The 15277-nt window shown below is 45.7% G+C and overlaps 1 protein-coding gene across 4 annotated transcripts in view; it reads left to right on the forward strand.

The window, feature by feature from the left end:
- LOC121446966 (peroxynitrite isomerase THAP4) overlaps positions 1 to 15277 on the forward strand; it is a 40285-nt gene that overhangs the window by 12300 nt on the left and 12708 nt on the right. For 2 of the 4 annotated variants that reach the window (XM_041649894.1, XM_041649893.1), the window contains exon 3: positions 13624 to 13783. In XM_041649894.1, coding sequence (XP_041505828.1) covers positions 13624 to 13783 — 160 coding nt within the window. Of the gene's footprint in view, positions 1 to 6335; positions 6454 to 7066; positions 7085 to 9573; positions 9662 to 13623; positions 13784 to 15277 lie in introns of those variants that run through there. The other 2 variants (XM_041649895.1, XM_041649896.1) reach the window with 2 other exon arrangements.

Here is a 15277-nt window from a genome sequence, read left to right on the forward strand (position 1 = left end):
TCACACCTGCGTTTGTGCTAACGTAATCTGTCCTTGACGGTCAGGGAGGTCACCGAGGGAACCCACGGAGTGCTAGGAGGGGTGGAAGTGAAAGCTGCCCTGAGGTGGGGGTGGGGCTGAGCTAACCACTCTGGCCTCACTCTTGCTGAGGCCCCTGGAGAAGTTCACAGAACAGGGCTGGCAAATAGGAGGAGGTGAGCAGGGCTTACAGGGGAGGACAGTGAGGAGGACAAATAGGAGGAGGTGGTGAGCAGGGCTTACAGGGGAGGACAGTGAGGAGGACAAATAGGAGGAGGTGGTGAGCAGGGCTTACAGGGGAGGACAGTGAGGAGGACAAATAGGAGGAGGTGGTGAGCAGGGCTTACAGGGGAGGACAGTGAGGAGGACAAATAGGAGGAGGTGGTGAGCAGGGCTTACAGGGGAGGACAGTGAGGAGGACAAATAGGAGGAGGTGGTGAGCAGGGCTTACAGGGGAGGACAGTGAGGAGGACAAATAGGAGGAGGTGGTGAGCAGGGCTTACAGGGGAGGACAGTGAGGAGGACAAATAGGAGGAGGTGGTGAGCAGGGCTTACAGGGGAGGACAGTGAGGAGGACAAATAGGAGGAGGTGGTGAGCAGGGCTTACAGGGGAGGACAGTGAGGCTCTGCACTCACCTCTAGTCTTGCTGATATTTAAGTTTGTTGTTTGATGGCCCAGGAGGTCATCTCTTTTGGTTGTTATTCTGTGTGAACTTGAGAACAACTTGTAATTTGTTGTTGGATAGAGCAGTCTTAAGATGTCAGTTATGGCCCCGAATCACTGATTTTACCCCCTGTTGGATCTGCTCTTTTCTGGCAGAGGTCACTGCTGCCTGCTTCTCCTGCAGTTCTCTCTTGTGTTCGTCTCATGTGTGAAGGGCTCGGCTTAAAGACTGGCCCCTTCACTTCTGAGACTTCTATTATGTAATGCCCAATTGCCTCTGTCCCCTAAGTGCTGAGATTAAATGCATCCTCCATCCCCACAAAGTGTTAGCATGACACATCTTGTTTTTCTTGCTCTTCCTATGCAGTTCACACTAACCTTGAACTTGAAATTCTGCCTGAGCCTCTGAAGTATGAAGCAAAAATATACAAGTTCAAAGTCAATTTGAACTACGTAGTAAGTAAGACCTTATCTCAAAAAAGAAGAGCCGGGCGGTGGTGGCGCACGCCTTTAATCCCAGCACTCGGGAGGCAGAGGCAGGCGGATCTCTGTGAGTTCGAGGCCAGCCTGGTCTACAAGAGCTAGTTCCAGGACAGGAACCAAAGGCTACGGAGAAACCCTGTCTCGAAAAATAAAAAAAAAAAAAAAAAAAAAGAGAGAAGAAAGATGAAGAAAATTATAGGCAAAAAGAGAAGAGAGACTTTGTCTTTTTTCACGTATGCTTGATGTTCTTGCTCTGGATTTGGATTGGAGTTTCCGGCCTAAAGGTCTATTTGGAATACATTTCCTTAGTTTTTACTTGAAAAGGAGTCCTTGCCTCTGAAGAACAATTTCACTGGCTTCAGAATTGCAAACATTTTTAAATTATTATTTTTATATTGTATGTAACATGTCACACGCATGTGGAAGTAAGTCAGAGGACAACATACAGGGGCCAGTTGGTCCCAGGGATCAAGCTCCTTTGCCAGGCTTGGTAGCCAGTACTTTCACTCCGTGGCCCATTTCTGAAGACCTTGTCTTGTTTCAGGTTTTGGTGCTGTTAGGTGTTATGCTAGAAGTGATGAGCCCAAGGAATAGGGATAAATAAAAGTTTTACCAGACCAGAATTGATTACCTAAAAAACATACTATGGACAGAAACACCGTGTATGAATTCTCAGAAGGAATAGCTCCCTGAGGGGAAATGGCTACTTTTAGAGCAGTTAAGGGAAGTCTCCTGGGCTGTTTGTGAGGGTCTTATTTGAGTAAGAAGAGGGCAGCACTGTCTTGTTGGTAGGAAATCTTACAACACCACTTGTCTTCTCTGACACGAGTTAGCAGCTAATTGTTTGTATAAGACAGCACAAGCTGGCTCTTTTTAGATTTTTATTATGTATACAGTGTTCTGTCTGCATGTCTGCGTGCATGCCAGAAGAGGGCACCAGATCTAATTATAGATGGTTGTGAGCCACATGTGGTTGCCAGGAATTGAACTCAGGACCTCTGGAAGTACAGCCAGTGTTCTTAACCTCTGGGCCATCTCTCCAGACCACAAGATCGCTCTTTTAAAAGTTGTTTTATTACATTTAATTGTAAATTGTGAGTGTGTGTGCATAAAAGCACAACAGTGCGCATGTGGAGGGCTAAGGACAACTTGTAGGAATCAGATCTTTACCATGTGGGTCTCAGGGATTGCAGCCCCTTTACTTACTAAACCATCTCAATGGCCCCACAAAATATTTTTTAAATCAAAACAACTTTTTATCAGAAATGTGTTTTCTCTTTTCCACACTTGTTTCTTTATGTCATACTTTTGTTTATAAAATCTCTGATATAATGTGTGTATATATATATATATATATATAATGGACACAGACCACATTTGATCACTTTTTTGTTTTTTTTTAACCAAAGAGATCTTGCTAGAAGGTGTTAGTGAATAAACTGTTACTGGCTAAAATTTTTTAATATCTAGCCTAAGTTATCTGGTGCCTTTTTGTTTGCTTGTTTTTGTTTCTCAAGACAGGATTTTTCTGTGTAGCCCTGGCTGTCCTAAAACTTGCTGTATAGACCAGGCTGGCTTTGAACTTACCGAGAGCTGCCTGCTTGAGATCCACCTGCTTCTGCCACCCCAATGCTGGGATTGAAGGCATGTGCTACCACCGCCCTGCAAGGCATTGGTTTTTTTTTTGTTTGTTGTTGTTTTTGTTTTGTTTTTGTTGTTTTTTGTTTTTTGAGACAGGGTTTCTCTGTCACTTTGGAACCTATACTGGAACTAGCTCTTGTACACCAGGCTGGCCTCGAACTCACAGAGATCTGCCTGCCTCTACCTCCCGAGTACTGGGATTAAAGGTGTGTGCCGCCGCCACCAGGCAAGGCATTGTTTTTATAGTGCTAAATTAACCTTTTATTCTTAGAGACTTTTAACAAGGCCATGAAGGCTTGGATATAAAGAATCTGAGTCCTAACCATGGCAAAAGAGATCTAGTTGAAGAATACCATTAAGTGGCCAGCATTCTTGGTCTAGGAGTGGATTTAAAGGCCAAGTTTTGTTACAGAGGAAAATAAGGTTAATTTTGTTTTGTTTTTTTCTTTTTGAGATTCTGAGAGTCAAACTTAGCTAGTGTTTGAAATTCTATTCTGGTAGTGAGTCAGAGGAGACAGAGGACACAAGGCCTACAGTAACTCCTCCTGGAGGGGCAGGGTTTGCCCTGGAAGCGCCCTTGAGTATATTGGACCTCCTTCCCACGTGTTGGTGAGACTCAGCTTCACTGCACTGACTCCTAACATCCCCAAGTGAAAAGATGACCTTCCAGTCCTCGGAGATGAAATGTGCTATCCCTCCATCTGCTTCCCCACAAACCAGCTGTAAGGGAAAGGGGGACTCACTGTCCTGGAGAAATGAGACCCTAGCTACCTGTAGAAGTCTGTCAGGAAGGGGAATAGCATGTGCAGATATGTCAGGCGCATGTTTTGCTTCTTTCCAATCAGTGTATGGAGAATGCCAGGACTGGAGAAAGAATGGGGGAAGAGGTCTGAGTCCTTCTAGTATGTGGATTCACCCTATACAGTTTGCTACCAAAACCCCTTGGGTAAAATAGAAGGGCTGGGAGCATAAAAGGAGTGTTTTTCTCTAGGTAAAGTCCCCAGACTTTGTGTAATAACTCTCATTTGGGAGAAAGCTCAGTTCCTTTTATGATAGCCACCCTATCAGAGACATGAAGTGATGTTTTTTCATGTACCTTTCATACTGTGAACCTAGTAGGTTTCCTGGAGACAGTATGGGTAAGCTTCCTTGAAAATACAGGTAAGGAATTCAGAACTGAAGCCCTTAGCAGTCTCTTGGACCTGCTCCTCCACCTACAGTTCATATAAGTCCCTTGAAGTTCCTGCCAACCAGTATCGCCTGTAGTTGTTTTCTTCTTCTTCTTCTTCTTCTTCTTCTTCTTCTTCTTCTTCTTCTTCTTCTTCCTCCTCCTCCTCCTCCTCCTCCTCCTCCTCCTCCTCCTCCTCTTCCTCCTCCTCTTCCTCCTCTTCTTTTTCACTTTCTTATTTATTTATTTGGGTTTTAAAGACAGGTTTTCTCTGTGTATCCCTGATCGTCCTAAAACTCACTCTTGTAGACCAGGCTGGCATTGAACTCAGAGATCCACCTGCCTCTGCCTCCCCTTTGCTGGGAATAAAGGCGTTCTCTACCACTGCCTATCTCTCCTGTAGTTTCTACCTAGAAACACGGACTGGGCTGTGATTCCGTATTAGAGAACTGTCAGTGGGCTTGGTTCCTGTCGGGTTAGCTTGTCTAGTTTCTTCTATATTTCTTGTAAGGTGGAAATATGATCACTATTTTTCTTCTCCACTCCCCCTTCTCTTTCTCTCTGTCTTCTGTAGGTGGAGTTTTCCTATACTACAGCTGCTTCCCAAATAACTGACACAGAGACTCAATATTAATTACAGATAATTAGTTGGTAGCTCAGGCCTGTTTCTAGCTAATGTTTACACTCAATTAATCCATATTTCTTACCTGTGCTTTGCGACGTGCCTTGGTGCCTTTTTTCAGTACGACATGCCCATTTTGCTCTCTCTGCGTCTACCAGCAGCTCTCTCACTCCACCGCTCTTCATCCCAGTATCCTCAGTTTGATTGTCCTGCCTGACTGTATCCTGCTTTACTATAAGCCAGTCAGCTTCTTTATTAACCAGTGAGAGGAATATATAGTATTCACAGTGTGCAGGATTATTCCACAGCATTCTTCCTTTCTGTCTCTCGGGGGTTTTGTTGTTGTTTGTTTTGTGGAGTTCTTTGTTTTGTTTTTGAAACATGGTTACTCTATATAGACTGTCCTGGAAGTCACTCCATAGACCAGGCTGGCCTTGAACTCATAAACGATCCACCAGCCCCTGCCCCTCCTCCCTCCCCTCTCTCATTCTAAACAGATGTAATCCTGACTGGTCTATTGCTCCTAGTGTGTAGCTCAGACTGGACTCTGGCCATCTGCTTGCCTTTATCTTCCTAGTGTTGTGATACAGGTCTATTCCACCATACTACAGCCATTTACTTCTCCTAGTTGAAACTAGAAACCCCTACATCGCTGTTAAATTTGGTTATTCATTGCTAATATGTGAACAAGCTACTAACTTTAATAACTTGCTAGTGGTCTTAACCAGCTTTCTACTGCTGTAACAAAACACCATAGCCAAAAGTTACTTGGAGAGGAAGAGGTTTATTTTGAATACCATACAGACTTACCTACCGGCATTCTGATGGTGATTTTCTCAGCTGAGGTTTCTCTTTCCAGATAACTTGCACTTGTCTCAAGTTGACAAAAAAAAAAAAAAAAAAACCAAAAAGTAACCATTTATCAGAGTCTGTCATCCTAATAGTGCTCAGAAGATTAACTAGATAATCAAACATAATCTTTGCAAGCCTGGTTTATGTTTTATGAATTCGGGAGCAGTGTTTGTTCTGTTTTCCATTGGTCACCTCTGCTTTTCCTGTTTCTGTGTGTGCCCCCTTTCTGTTGTGAATGATCGATTGGACCTTGCTGTGTCTTGCTGCTAGTGGGACCCAGACCCTGCACGTCCTGCGGAAATGCTTCCCTTTATCCAGCTCCGTGCTACTGGCCTCTGCTGTTTTGTTTTTTTTTTTTAACTTTGTAGTACTGTATGATTAGTGTCATTTTCTCTGCTTGCCACAACAGGAAACACTGTTATTGCTAACAAATCAGTGATGTGAGGGTAAGGATCATGAAGGACTTTGTCCTCAGGTCCCAGCAAATATATCCACCAATGTCTTATCACAGACTGAAAACCCTCATGTTTAAAGCTAAGCTAAGCAGAACAGCATACTTGAAGACAGAAAAGTATGTTAAGAGCCTAAACGCCTGGCAAACGTTCCTGAAGAAACAGTGTCTGTCTGTGCCTGCCCTACTATGTTTTCCGATTTAGTGAGTTGGTTCCCTCAGCCAGTCAGTGAAAACAACAGAGGTGGGATCCTCACTCCTTACTCTGGATGGGACAGTTAACTCTCTGGCCTGATCCTGACTCATAAGATGCAGCTATTTCCAAAGCTCTGTTGGCTCTAAAATGCTGCCGTCTCTCAGGCTGTCTTTGTCTTCCACATTCTTCTGAGACTCGGTCTTTTCTAAACTACAATTCCCAGAATGCTCTCTTAGGATTGGCATTCATTTCCTGCAATGCCATAACAGCCAGGTGCTCACATTTCCCGGCAATTGGCAGAAAATAACCTTGAGGAACCTTGACGGAGTGTGTCGGAGTTCAGAAAACTTAGGGATGGGTAAGCCTGCTTTCAATGTTTAGGCCACTTATTTATAGAAAATTTAAATTTTATTTTTGCAGTTTAAGATTTTAATAAAAGAAAAATTAAATCAAAAGAAAATTCATAGAAAAACCTGTCTAGTTTTTTAAAGGAGATTGACAACTACTAATAGGCTAGGTTCTTATACTTTTTGTTTTGTTTTTATTTTCCTAATGAAGTTGAATTTATATACAGTAAAACACAAAGTTCTTGAGGCTGTAGTTTGATGGATTTCAACACATGCAGGCTCCGTAACTGGATGTTTGGGCTGTAGAGTGATTTGATTGTCTTCACCCGCTGCTCCACACTTCAGTGAAAGTAAGGAGAGTGGCCAGGATTGGCAGCAGTTTCCAGACAGGAATTCTGGGATAGGGGAAAGAGCAGAGAGAACAAACCAGCCCATCTAGTGTAGTCCAGGTGTACTGCCAGGGTGGGAGCATTGATTGTTTAGTGCCCTTGTCCAAATTGGCATCCTTTAATAAAGGGCAGCGAGCTGGGAGGGCAGAGCCAGTGCTCAGTGATGACATGCTGCTTTTCAGGCTCTCTTCTACGCTGCACTTGTGGGTCATGAACCTTGGCACTCTGAACATCCTGACGTGTAGACAAGATGGTATGCCCTTCATTTCCAGTTATGTGTTTCCTACTCATCATCAGAGAATCTCGTGGTCCTGTGTTTCTCTTCACTTGCCAAGTGTCACAGACCAGCTTATGAACCTTGCTCGCCACAAGATTGATGGTGCCTAGGTGTGCAGTTCTTCCTCCAGAAGCACCTGCTGAACTTGTGTTTATATAGTGGCTGCCATAGCCTGCGGTGCATTTTCCCAAGTCCCATTGATTCACAGGCACTGCTCAGTGGGCTTTAGTCAGAACTTGGGCAAGGTGCAAGCTAGAGCACCCAGCAGTCTCTTCTGCCTTCTTTTTGTTAGATGCTCAATCCATGCCGGGGTGCCAGTCTGCTGAGCAGGCCACTCTGGCAAGTATAGCCAGCCTGAGGCTGCTATTGATCTTGGCCTTTGTCACGCATCTTTGCTCTGCTCTCCTGCCCATCCCCTTCCTTTCCTTTGTAACCGCCCCACCTCCTCCACTTTCTTTACCATGTGGTATCCAGTGCGTTTTCTGCCTCTGGGTCTGATAATTCTGCCAGCCTCATCCCTTATTAATCGTTGCCCTGTCCAGGTCCGCAGAACTCTGATTAGAGAAGACCTCTACCAGAAGCTGGCTGTGCTGATAGCCCTTAGCACAGAAGGAACAAGCTACAATGCTACTGAAAAGGACATCTGCAACCTGCTCTTGCTCCCAGGACAGCAGTCACAGCTAAGCCCTACCTCAGACCCACAGGCCCAAATGGCAACTCGTGTGCCCCCTGGGAGCCCTGCTCTCCACCACTACCTAGTCTCGGCCGTTCAGCCCCTCAGACTTCGTTAACATCCTTGTTCCTTTTTCTTCCTTATAGTACAAGACATTTCACATTTCCAGATTCTCCGCAGCCTCCCTCTCTGGGCTTTTCCTGTTTGTCCCTTTGTGATAACTTTTTTTCCCACTTTCTAGAGTGCTTCCTAAGTTGTCTCCACCTCGTTTTCTTTTATGTGGTATGGGTATTTTGCCTGCATGTATGTGTGCAACACAAGCGTGCAGTGCCTGCAGAGCCCAGGAAAGAGCACCCCCTGGGACTGGAATTGCAGACAGTTCTGAGTCACCGTGTAGGTGCTGGAAGCTAACCTAGGTCCTCTAGGAAAGCATTCAGAATAGACTCTGCTCCTGAGCAGTGTTGGAAGAGGGGAAGCAGACACTAGAGATGAAAACCTTCTAGCTCTGAGGGCCTGGTTCAACCTGGCCAAGCTTTGCAGAAGTACATTTCCTGCCCTGGGTTAACAGATACTTTACCGTGCCCACTTAGCTCTTCTCACAGGTATTTCATGTCAGGGTCTTGTTTGTTGAGCTAGTAACCGAATACTTCCTCAGTGGGAACGCTCCTGTAGCACTGGCTGCTTCCTGGAACCTGTTCCCAGGATGACCCTGAGCAGCTTGAGCCCTGTTCTGAGATGTAGCTGAGCTCTCCAGACTGGTCCAGAGTAGCCAGGGGCTTTTCAGTCCTACCCAGAAGAGGAAAGTTAGATAAAGGAGGGAGCGATAGGGAGAGCACAGTGGTACAAACACGTAGGTGGAGCAGCTAGAGCTCCCAGCCCTTAGGCTTTCGGATACCACACCCAGCAATGCTGTGACTAACTAGTAGACCAGGCAGCCAGGACAAGCATCTGTGACTCATACCACCAGCTGCTACATTTGAACACATCTTTAGAAAGCGAGTTGTTTTCTTCAAAATCAGTATTTCTGGATTTACTGAAATACTGAACTTAGAATGTTGCAGCGGTGGAGCTCTGTCCCAGCCCGACAGCAGACTCTGGGCTCTTGGCTCATACAGGTCTCCACTGAGCCATCTCTCCAGCCACTAACTCAACTTTTTTTTTTTTCTGTTTTTTCGAGACAAGGTTTCTCCTGGTTGGTTGTACTTTATAGACCAGACTGGCCTCAAACTCAGAGATAGTCTGCCTCTGCTTCCCAAGTGCTAGGATTAAAGATTTACACCACCAGTGCCTGTCACTTGAACTTCTTGATAACTTTAAGAAGGTAAAAGGAAACTAGTGTAACTAATTTTGTTGCTGTTGTTGTTTTGGTTTTTTGGGACAGGGTTTCTCTGTAGCTTTGGAGTTTGTGTAGCTTTGGAACTCACTCTGTAGACCAGACTGGCCTCGAACTCACATCACAGAGATCCACCTGCTTCTGCCTCCCGAGTGCTAGAATTAAACGAGTCTGCCACCACTGCCTGGCTCAGTATAACTAATTTTAATAATTATTTTATTTGGTGTCATTTTTTTAAAACACCGTCATTTCACTAAGTGCCCAGTCATTCTAAAGTTCTGGAATACTAGAAATTACTTTTCTGAACTGAGTTTTGGGAAGCCTGTGGATGTGTCTGAGCAACCACCTCTCTGGTGCTACAGAGCTGGCCCCTCAGGTCTGTAGCGAGCATAGAGCACTGGCAGCTGAGGCTAGCGACAAGATACTTATACCCATGTTCTTTCCTTGTGGTCTTGTCAGTTGGCCCTGTCTTCTGCTGTGGAGAAACACTGGCTTGCTTTCCCTCTGTGTAATGGGAACCCTGGACACTGCATAAGAGTGGAACCAGGTAAAAGCTGCTCTTGAGTCCGCTTCTGTCGCCCAGGCTTACCTGTGCTGTACAGTTGGTAACCCGTTTGCTTTTGTGACTAAATAATGTTCGCTGTCTGGGCTTGCTGTGCTGCATGTCTCTCAGCAGGCGTTGGATGTGAGTTGTGCTGTTGGCTGCAGCGCATAGTTAGGGCTGACTTTGGAGGGTGCTTCATTTCTGTAGGCCCTGTGCCTGGGGTAGAGCTGTTGCTGGGCCCTGCTCCATTGTCACCTTTTTAAAACTTTATTGTTTTTTTTTTTTAATCTACATCATCAGGTCCCATAGTTTGGACTTTGGGCTAGCACTCTGCCCACATCTGTGCTGGGAGACACCAGCATGTCTTCCCATGAAGGAGCTGTGCTCCATTTGCTGTGCTTCCATAGCTTCACTTTGACACCCTTGTGGCTGCTGGTTGGGTATAGTTATTTTCCATTGCTGTGATAAAACACTCTGACTACAGCCCTTAGAGAAGATAGAGTTTCTTTGGGCTTATGGTTCCAGAGGGATAGCAGACTTTCATGGCAGGAGGTGGCAGGTATTGTGGCCAGAGCAGGAAGCTGAGAGCTCACATCCTCAACCATAAGCACAAAGCAGAGCATACTGGAAGTGGCCTTGAGTTTTAACTCTTAGTCTGCCCCCAGTCACGTACTTCTTCCAGCAAGATCATACCTTCTCAACCTCCTCCGACAGCAACACCAGTAACTGGGGCCCAAGACTTCATATGCCTGATACTATGAAGAACATTTTCTAATTAGACTGTTTTGGGGTTTTCCCGAATAGGCTTACTCACATCTCACGGTTTAGTCTTTTGGATTTAATGAAGAGTTGTCTTGCAGAAGCAATAGCCTTGCTCAGGATTTTAGGGTATAGTAACTCATCCCTGTGATCCAGGTTCTCAGGAAGCTGAGCAGGAGGAACTCATGGTCAGCCTGGGTCACATAGTGAGACAGAGGAGATGATTCAGCAGCTAGAAGTGCTTACTGCTCTTCCAGAGAGTCTGAGTTCAGACCCAGTCCCCACGTAGGGGAGTTGGTTCTCTCCTTCCACTGTAGAGTTCTAGGGATCCAACTCAGCTTGTCGTGCTTAGCAGTGAGCACTCTCACCTTTTTAAATCATGTTCATTCCTGGAAGAGGCAGCAATGATGCTGACTTACTTTCTGCATCCCAGCAAGATCCTCGGACAGATTGGAGGGAAGAAACAGCAGGATCAGTCTCAGTATCAGTCTCTCCTGCCTTAGCTTATTCTGTCTTTCTGTCCTCCTTCTCCTGGTCTGTGTCTCTCACCTGACATTTGAGGACCATCCTTCTTGGAAGCAGTGTAAAACCAGAGTTTCAGGGGGTCTGAGCTTGTTTCTGCTGGAGGAAAGAACTCCAGGAGGGAGGAGCTGAGTGACTCCTAATAGAGGGGTGTAGGCTGACTTTTCTTTTCCACCCACCAGTTCCCAAATAACTGACATGGAGGCTCAATATTAATTATCAATGCTTGACTGATAGCTCAGACTCATTGCTAACTAGCTCTTACAACTTAAGTTAACCCATATATTAATCTACATTCTACCACATGGTATTACCTCTCTTTCATCTTGCACCTCTCTCTGTGTCTCACTGGCGACTCCTCTGACTTCTCCCTTCTTCCCAGTGCCCTTAGTCAGATTTTCCCACCTAACCTTATCCTGTTCAGTTGTTGGCCAGTCAGCTTCTTTATTAAACCAAGCACAGTGTAAATTACAGTTACAGAAGGATTATTCCACATTAGGGTGGTCTAAAATAAAGGCAGTGCTGGGCAAAAGTGAGGGGCAGCAGAGGACACTGGGGATAGGAACAGACATAGTTGGTTCTCAGAAGGGGCATCTGGGTCTGCAGCTGGTGTATGTGACTAGAGCCAGGTGTGGGTCATGAACATTAGTGCGGGGCCTGATTCTAGCTCTGCCTCCTGAGAGGGTTCTTGACCCCTCCTTGAGGAAGCCAAGGCGTTTCCATGGATTACATACATATCTTCGCCCTGTCCTGAATATGTCCTGTCAGAAGACTGCACTGCCTGTTGTTGCCAGCCTCCCACCCTAGGGGGCAGACATAGATCATCCTTATCCTGACTGCAGGCTCATAACTGGGGGCAGGGGGAGCAAAGTAAAAGGGGAAAGAATGGAGAAGACTGCTGACTGTGGGCACAGGTGCTCACGGAGCATACACACTCATAGGATAGACATGCTAATCATGCATGAGACACAGGCATGCTTATAGGCAACTCACTGACAGGGCTTGCTTTTGTGTGTGCTTTCTTACAGTAAGTATGTGGGAAGAGCTATAAGGGAGACTGCTGTTTCCTCGGCAGACTGTACAGGATGTCACATGTCCGTCATGGCTTCCCACAGAGACATTCTGAAACATAGGTACTCAGCCGCACTTCTCCATACACAGCCCTCTATGGTTTGGATGCTGCCAGGCTCATCTGACTCCTGCAGAGGGCCCCCTCTGTCAAGGCACCTGTGTTGTCCCCACCGAAGGGCTCAGGTGTTATGTTAAAGATCATGACAGCGAGTTAGGCAGCAGACTGTCCTGCTTGCTCATCGTGACAGTTCTCTTATGCCCTTAATTGGAACAGCTTGAGGTCATAAGCCTCACTAGAGTGTTTTTCTGCCTACCCCTGCCTGTTGGGTAGAGGCTTCAGTTGAGATGTGGAGCTAACTCAGCACCCTAAGTAAAAGGGGGTGGATGGGAGCTTGGTCTGCCTGTGATCTAGTGAAGATGTCCAAAATTTGACCCATTGCATTCACATAGACTCACAAACATATATGTAAATAAAAATAATAAATTAAAATTTTGTGTGACATTTATATATTTTATGTAAAATGTTTTTACCTGCATGTATGTGTGTACACCCAGTGGGTCCTTGGTTCATGGACAGGTAAAAAGATGGCATCAGGTCTCCCAGAACTGGAATTATGGATGGCCTTGCAGTGCTGGGAATTGAGCTCTGGTTCTCCACCAGGGCAATAAGTGCTCTTAACAGCTAGACCATTTCTCTAATGCAGTAAAGACATTTTTAAGGACTGTCCAGATGGCTCAGTGGGGGAAAGCACTTGCTGCCAGGTCTGATGAACGGAGTTCAACTCCTGGAACCCACATGGTAGGAGACAACCCTCTACCTTTAAAGGGCTTTTCCTTTCTGGTTCTTCTTTCCAACTCTTTCAGTTCAGAGTTATGTGATACCGAAACTAAAGTAGTTCCCAAGGCTGTCCTGGAACACATGGTGAGTCGCTGATTCTGGAAGTGAGTATATGTCAGACGGTAGACTGCTGAGCTTGTCAATCTCTCATTCTGCTCGTCCTCCGAGTTGCTTTCCAAACTCCAGATTCAGTACTTACATTTGAGTCTTAGAAGGGTACCAGATATCCTGGCCACATGTGGGAATTGGGCCGGAGGTCCTTATCCGTCTCACCACAACCTCCGCAGAGTTGGGGTGAGAGCAGTATTGATTTAGGGTCGGGAGACTTAACCACAGAAAGCACCTGCTAAGCAGCCTCAGCCCCTGTCTTCACAAGTGCTTCCCAGAGCAGCCTGCTCCAGTGTACCTCATCCCTGCTTCCAGCTCCTCAGAGATCCCATGCGCCACTGTCACACTTAGGAGACAGTTGAGCTCCATGGATATAAAGAAGGCACAGCTGAATAAAAGGAGAGTGAAATATTCTGCTATCAGTTTCCAGTTCCGGCCTCTCCTGCCTGTTGCTTTTCACCTCTGATTCTGGAGCCCACCTACTATATCCCAGTCCCAGGACTCCAGGGGTTAGAGGAGGGTACTCCGGCTTTCCTTTCTTCATTCCCCGCACTACCCCAGACTCGGCACTGCAGAGGTTCCAGAGGATCTCACCACAGGGCATTTGAGGGTTGTGTGGCTGATCTGGCAAAAGTACGTCATTTACTGTTCCATCCTTCATTTTCAGAGCCTCCCAAGATGAACCCAGTGGTGGAGCCGCTGTCTTGGATGCTGGGTACCTGGCTGTCAGACCCGCCAGGAGTTGGTACCTTTCCTACACTGCAGCCCTTCCAGTACCTGGAGGAGGTGCACATCTCCCATGTGGGCCAGCCTATGCTCAACTTCTCGTAAGTCCCTCCCTACCTGGCTGATGGCCTGCCTAGGCCTTCAGATAACTCCAGACATGTCAGAGACATGCCAGGCAGGAAGATGCCAAAGCACTGTAGATGTGCTTTAGAAATTTCTCTCCCAGAACCTGGCAGCTGAGGCACGGGTTGATGATGAAAGTGGTCCTTTCTTACTCCACGATATTCTTTAAGATGACAAGTTTACAAGTTTGTTAATCTAAGCAGACAAGCATATTTAATCTCTAGTGTCAGTCTAACTCGTATGGAAATCAGTCACTATAGTGTTGCTGAATAAGAGGATGTGGCTTTCTTTTACTTTTACCCTGTACTAGATGAGGTGTACAAGAAAGTTTATGGTTCTTAATAGGAAATAGTGTTGCTTTTAAGGGTAGCTGAAATATAATCACCATAGTTATAGTGTTTAGCAAGTTTAGAGTAGGGACATACCTCAGTGGTGGAGTGATTTTGTCGTACGTACAAGCCCAGGATTTGTTTCCAGCACATCACGAAAATTCCATTTCTGCTTCAGTCTCCACTCTACAGTTCTCTTTTAAGAAGCTAACTTAGGGACTGTCAAGGTGGGTCAGTGAGTGGTGGCACTTGAACCTCCAAGCCTGACGACCTAAGTTCAGTCCATTTCAGAGGTTCAATCCCCAGCACCCACATGACAGATTGCAGCTGTCTATTTCAGGGGATCTGATGTTCTTTTCTGGTTCATGGATACTGCACATGCCTGGTATACAGTCATCCATGCAGACAGACACCCAAACATATAAAATAAAAAATAAATCTTGGGCTGGAGAGGTGGCTTACATGTTAAGATTGCATATTTCTCTTCCCAAAGGACTCAAGTTCAATTCTTAGAACTTAAGCTTAAAACTAAACTAGCTGTCACTCTAACTCCAGGGGATCTCCAGCCTCTGGCATCCACAGCTGTCTCCACACACACAGCATACACACACATACCCATGAGGGAAAACCAAATCATCTTTAAAATGTAAATAAATCTCAAAATAGTCTAGAACAGCCAGGTAGTTAATGCCTATAATTCCAGCAATTGGGGGACAGAGGCAGGAGGATCACAAGATTAAGGGCTATGTAGCAAGATTGTCTCAAAATTTAAAAAGTAAACAGAGCTAGGTATGGAACTGGAGAGATGGTTTAGCAGTTAAGAGCTCCTCCTGCTTTTCTGGAGGACCTTGGTCCTAGGTTTGATTTCTGGCACCTAAAAGGTGGCTAACAACCATCTGTAACTACAGTTTCAGGGGATCTGTTGTCCTCTTCTGGCCTTGCAAGGCACCGGGCACTTTAATTATCTATAGTGTTTATAGCAGTGCCTAAGACTGAAAACTGAAATACACAAGCTTAAAAGACCTGATACTCCATATTATTAGATTCTGGGTCAGAGGTGTGACAGCTAATACCTGCTTCAAGTCCAGCAATGGACACACACACACACACACACACACACACACACACACACGATTTCCTTTC

The sequence above is a fragment of the Microtus oregoni genome, unplaced genomic scaffold, assembly GCF_018167655.1.
Source record: "Microtus oregoni isolate MIOR12 unplaced genomic scaffold, Mior012 000004F_ref0000308, whole genome shotgun sequence".
In the NCBI taxonomy this organism is placed as follows: domain Eukaryota; kingdom Metazoa; phylum Chordata; class Mammalia; order Rodentia; family Cricetidae; genus Microtus; species Microtus oregoni.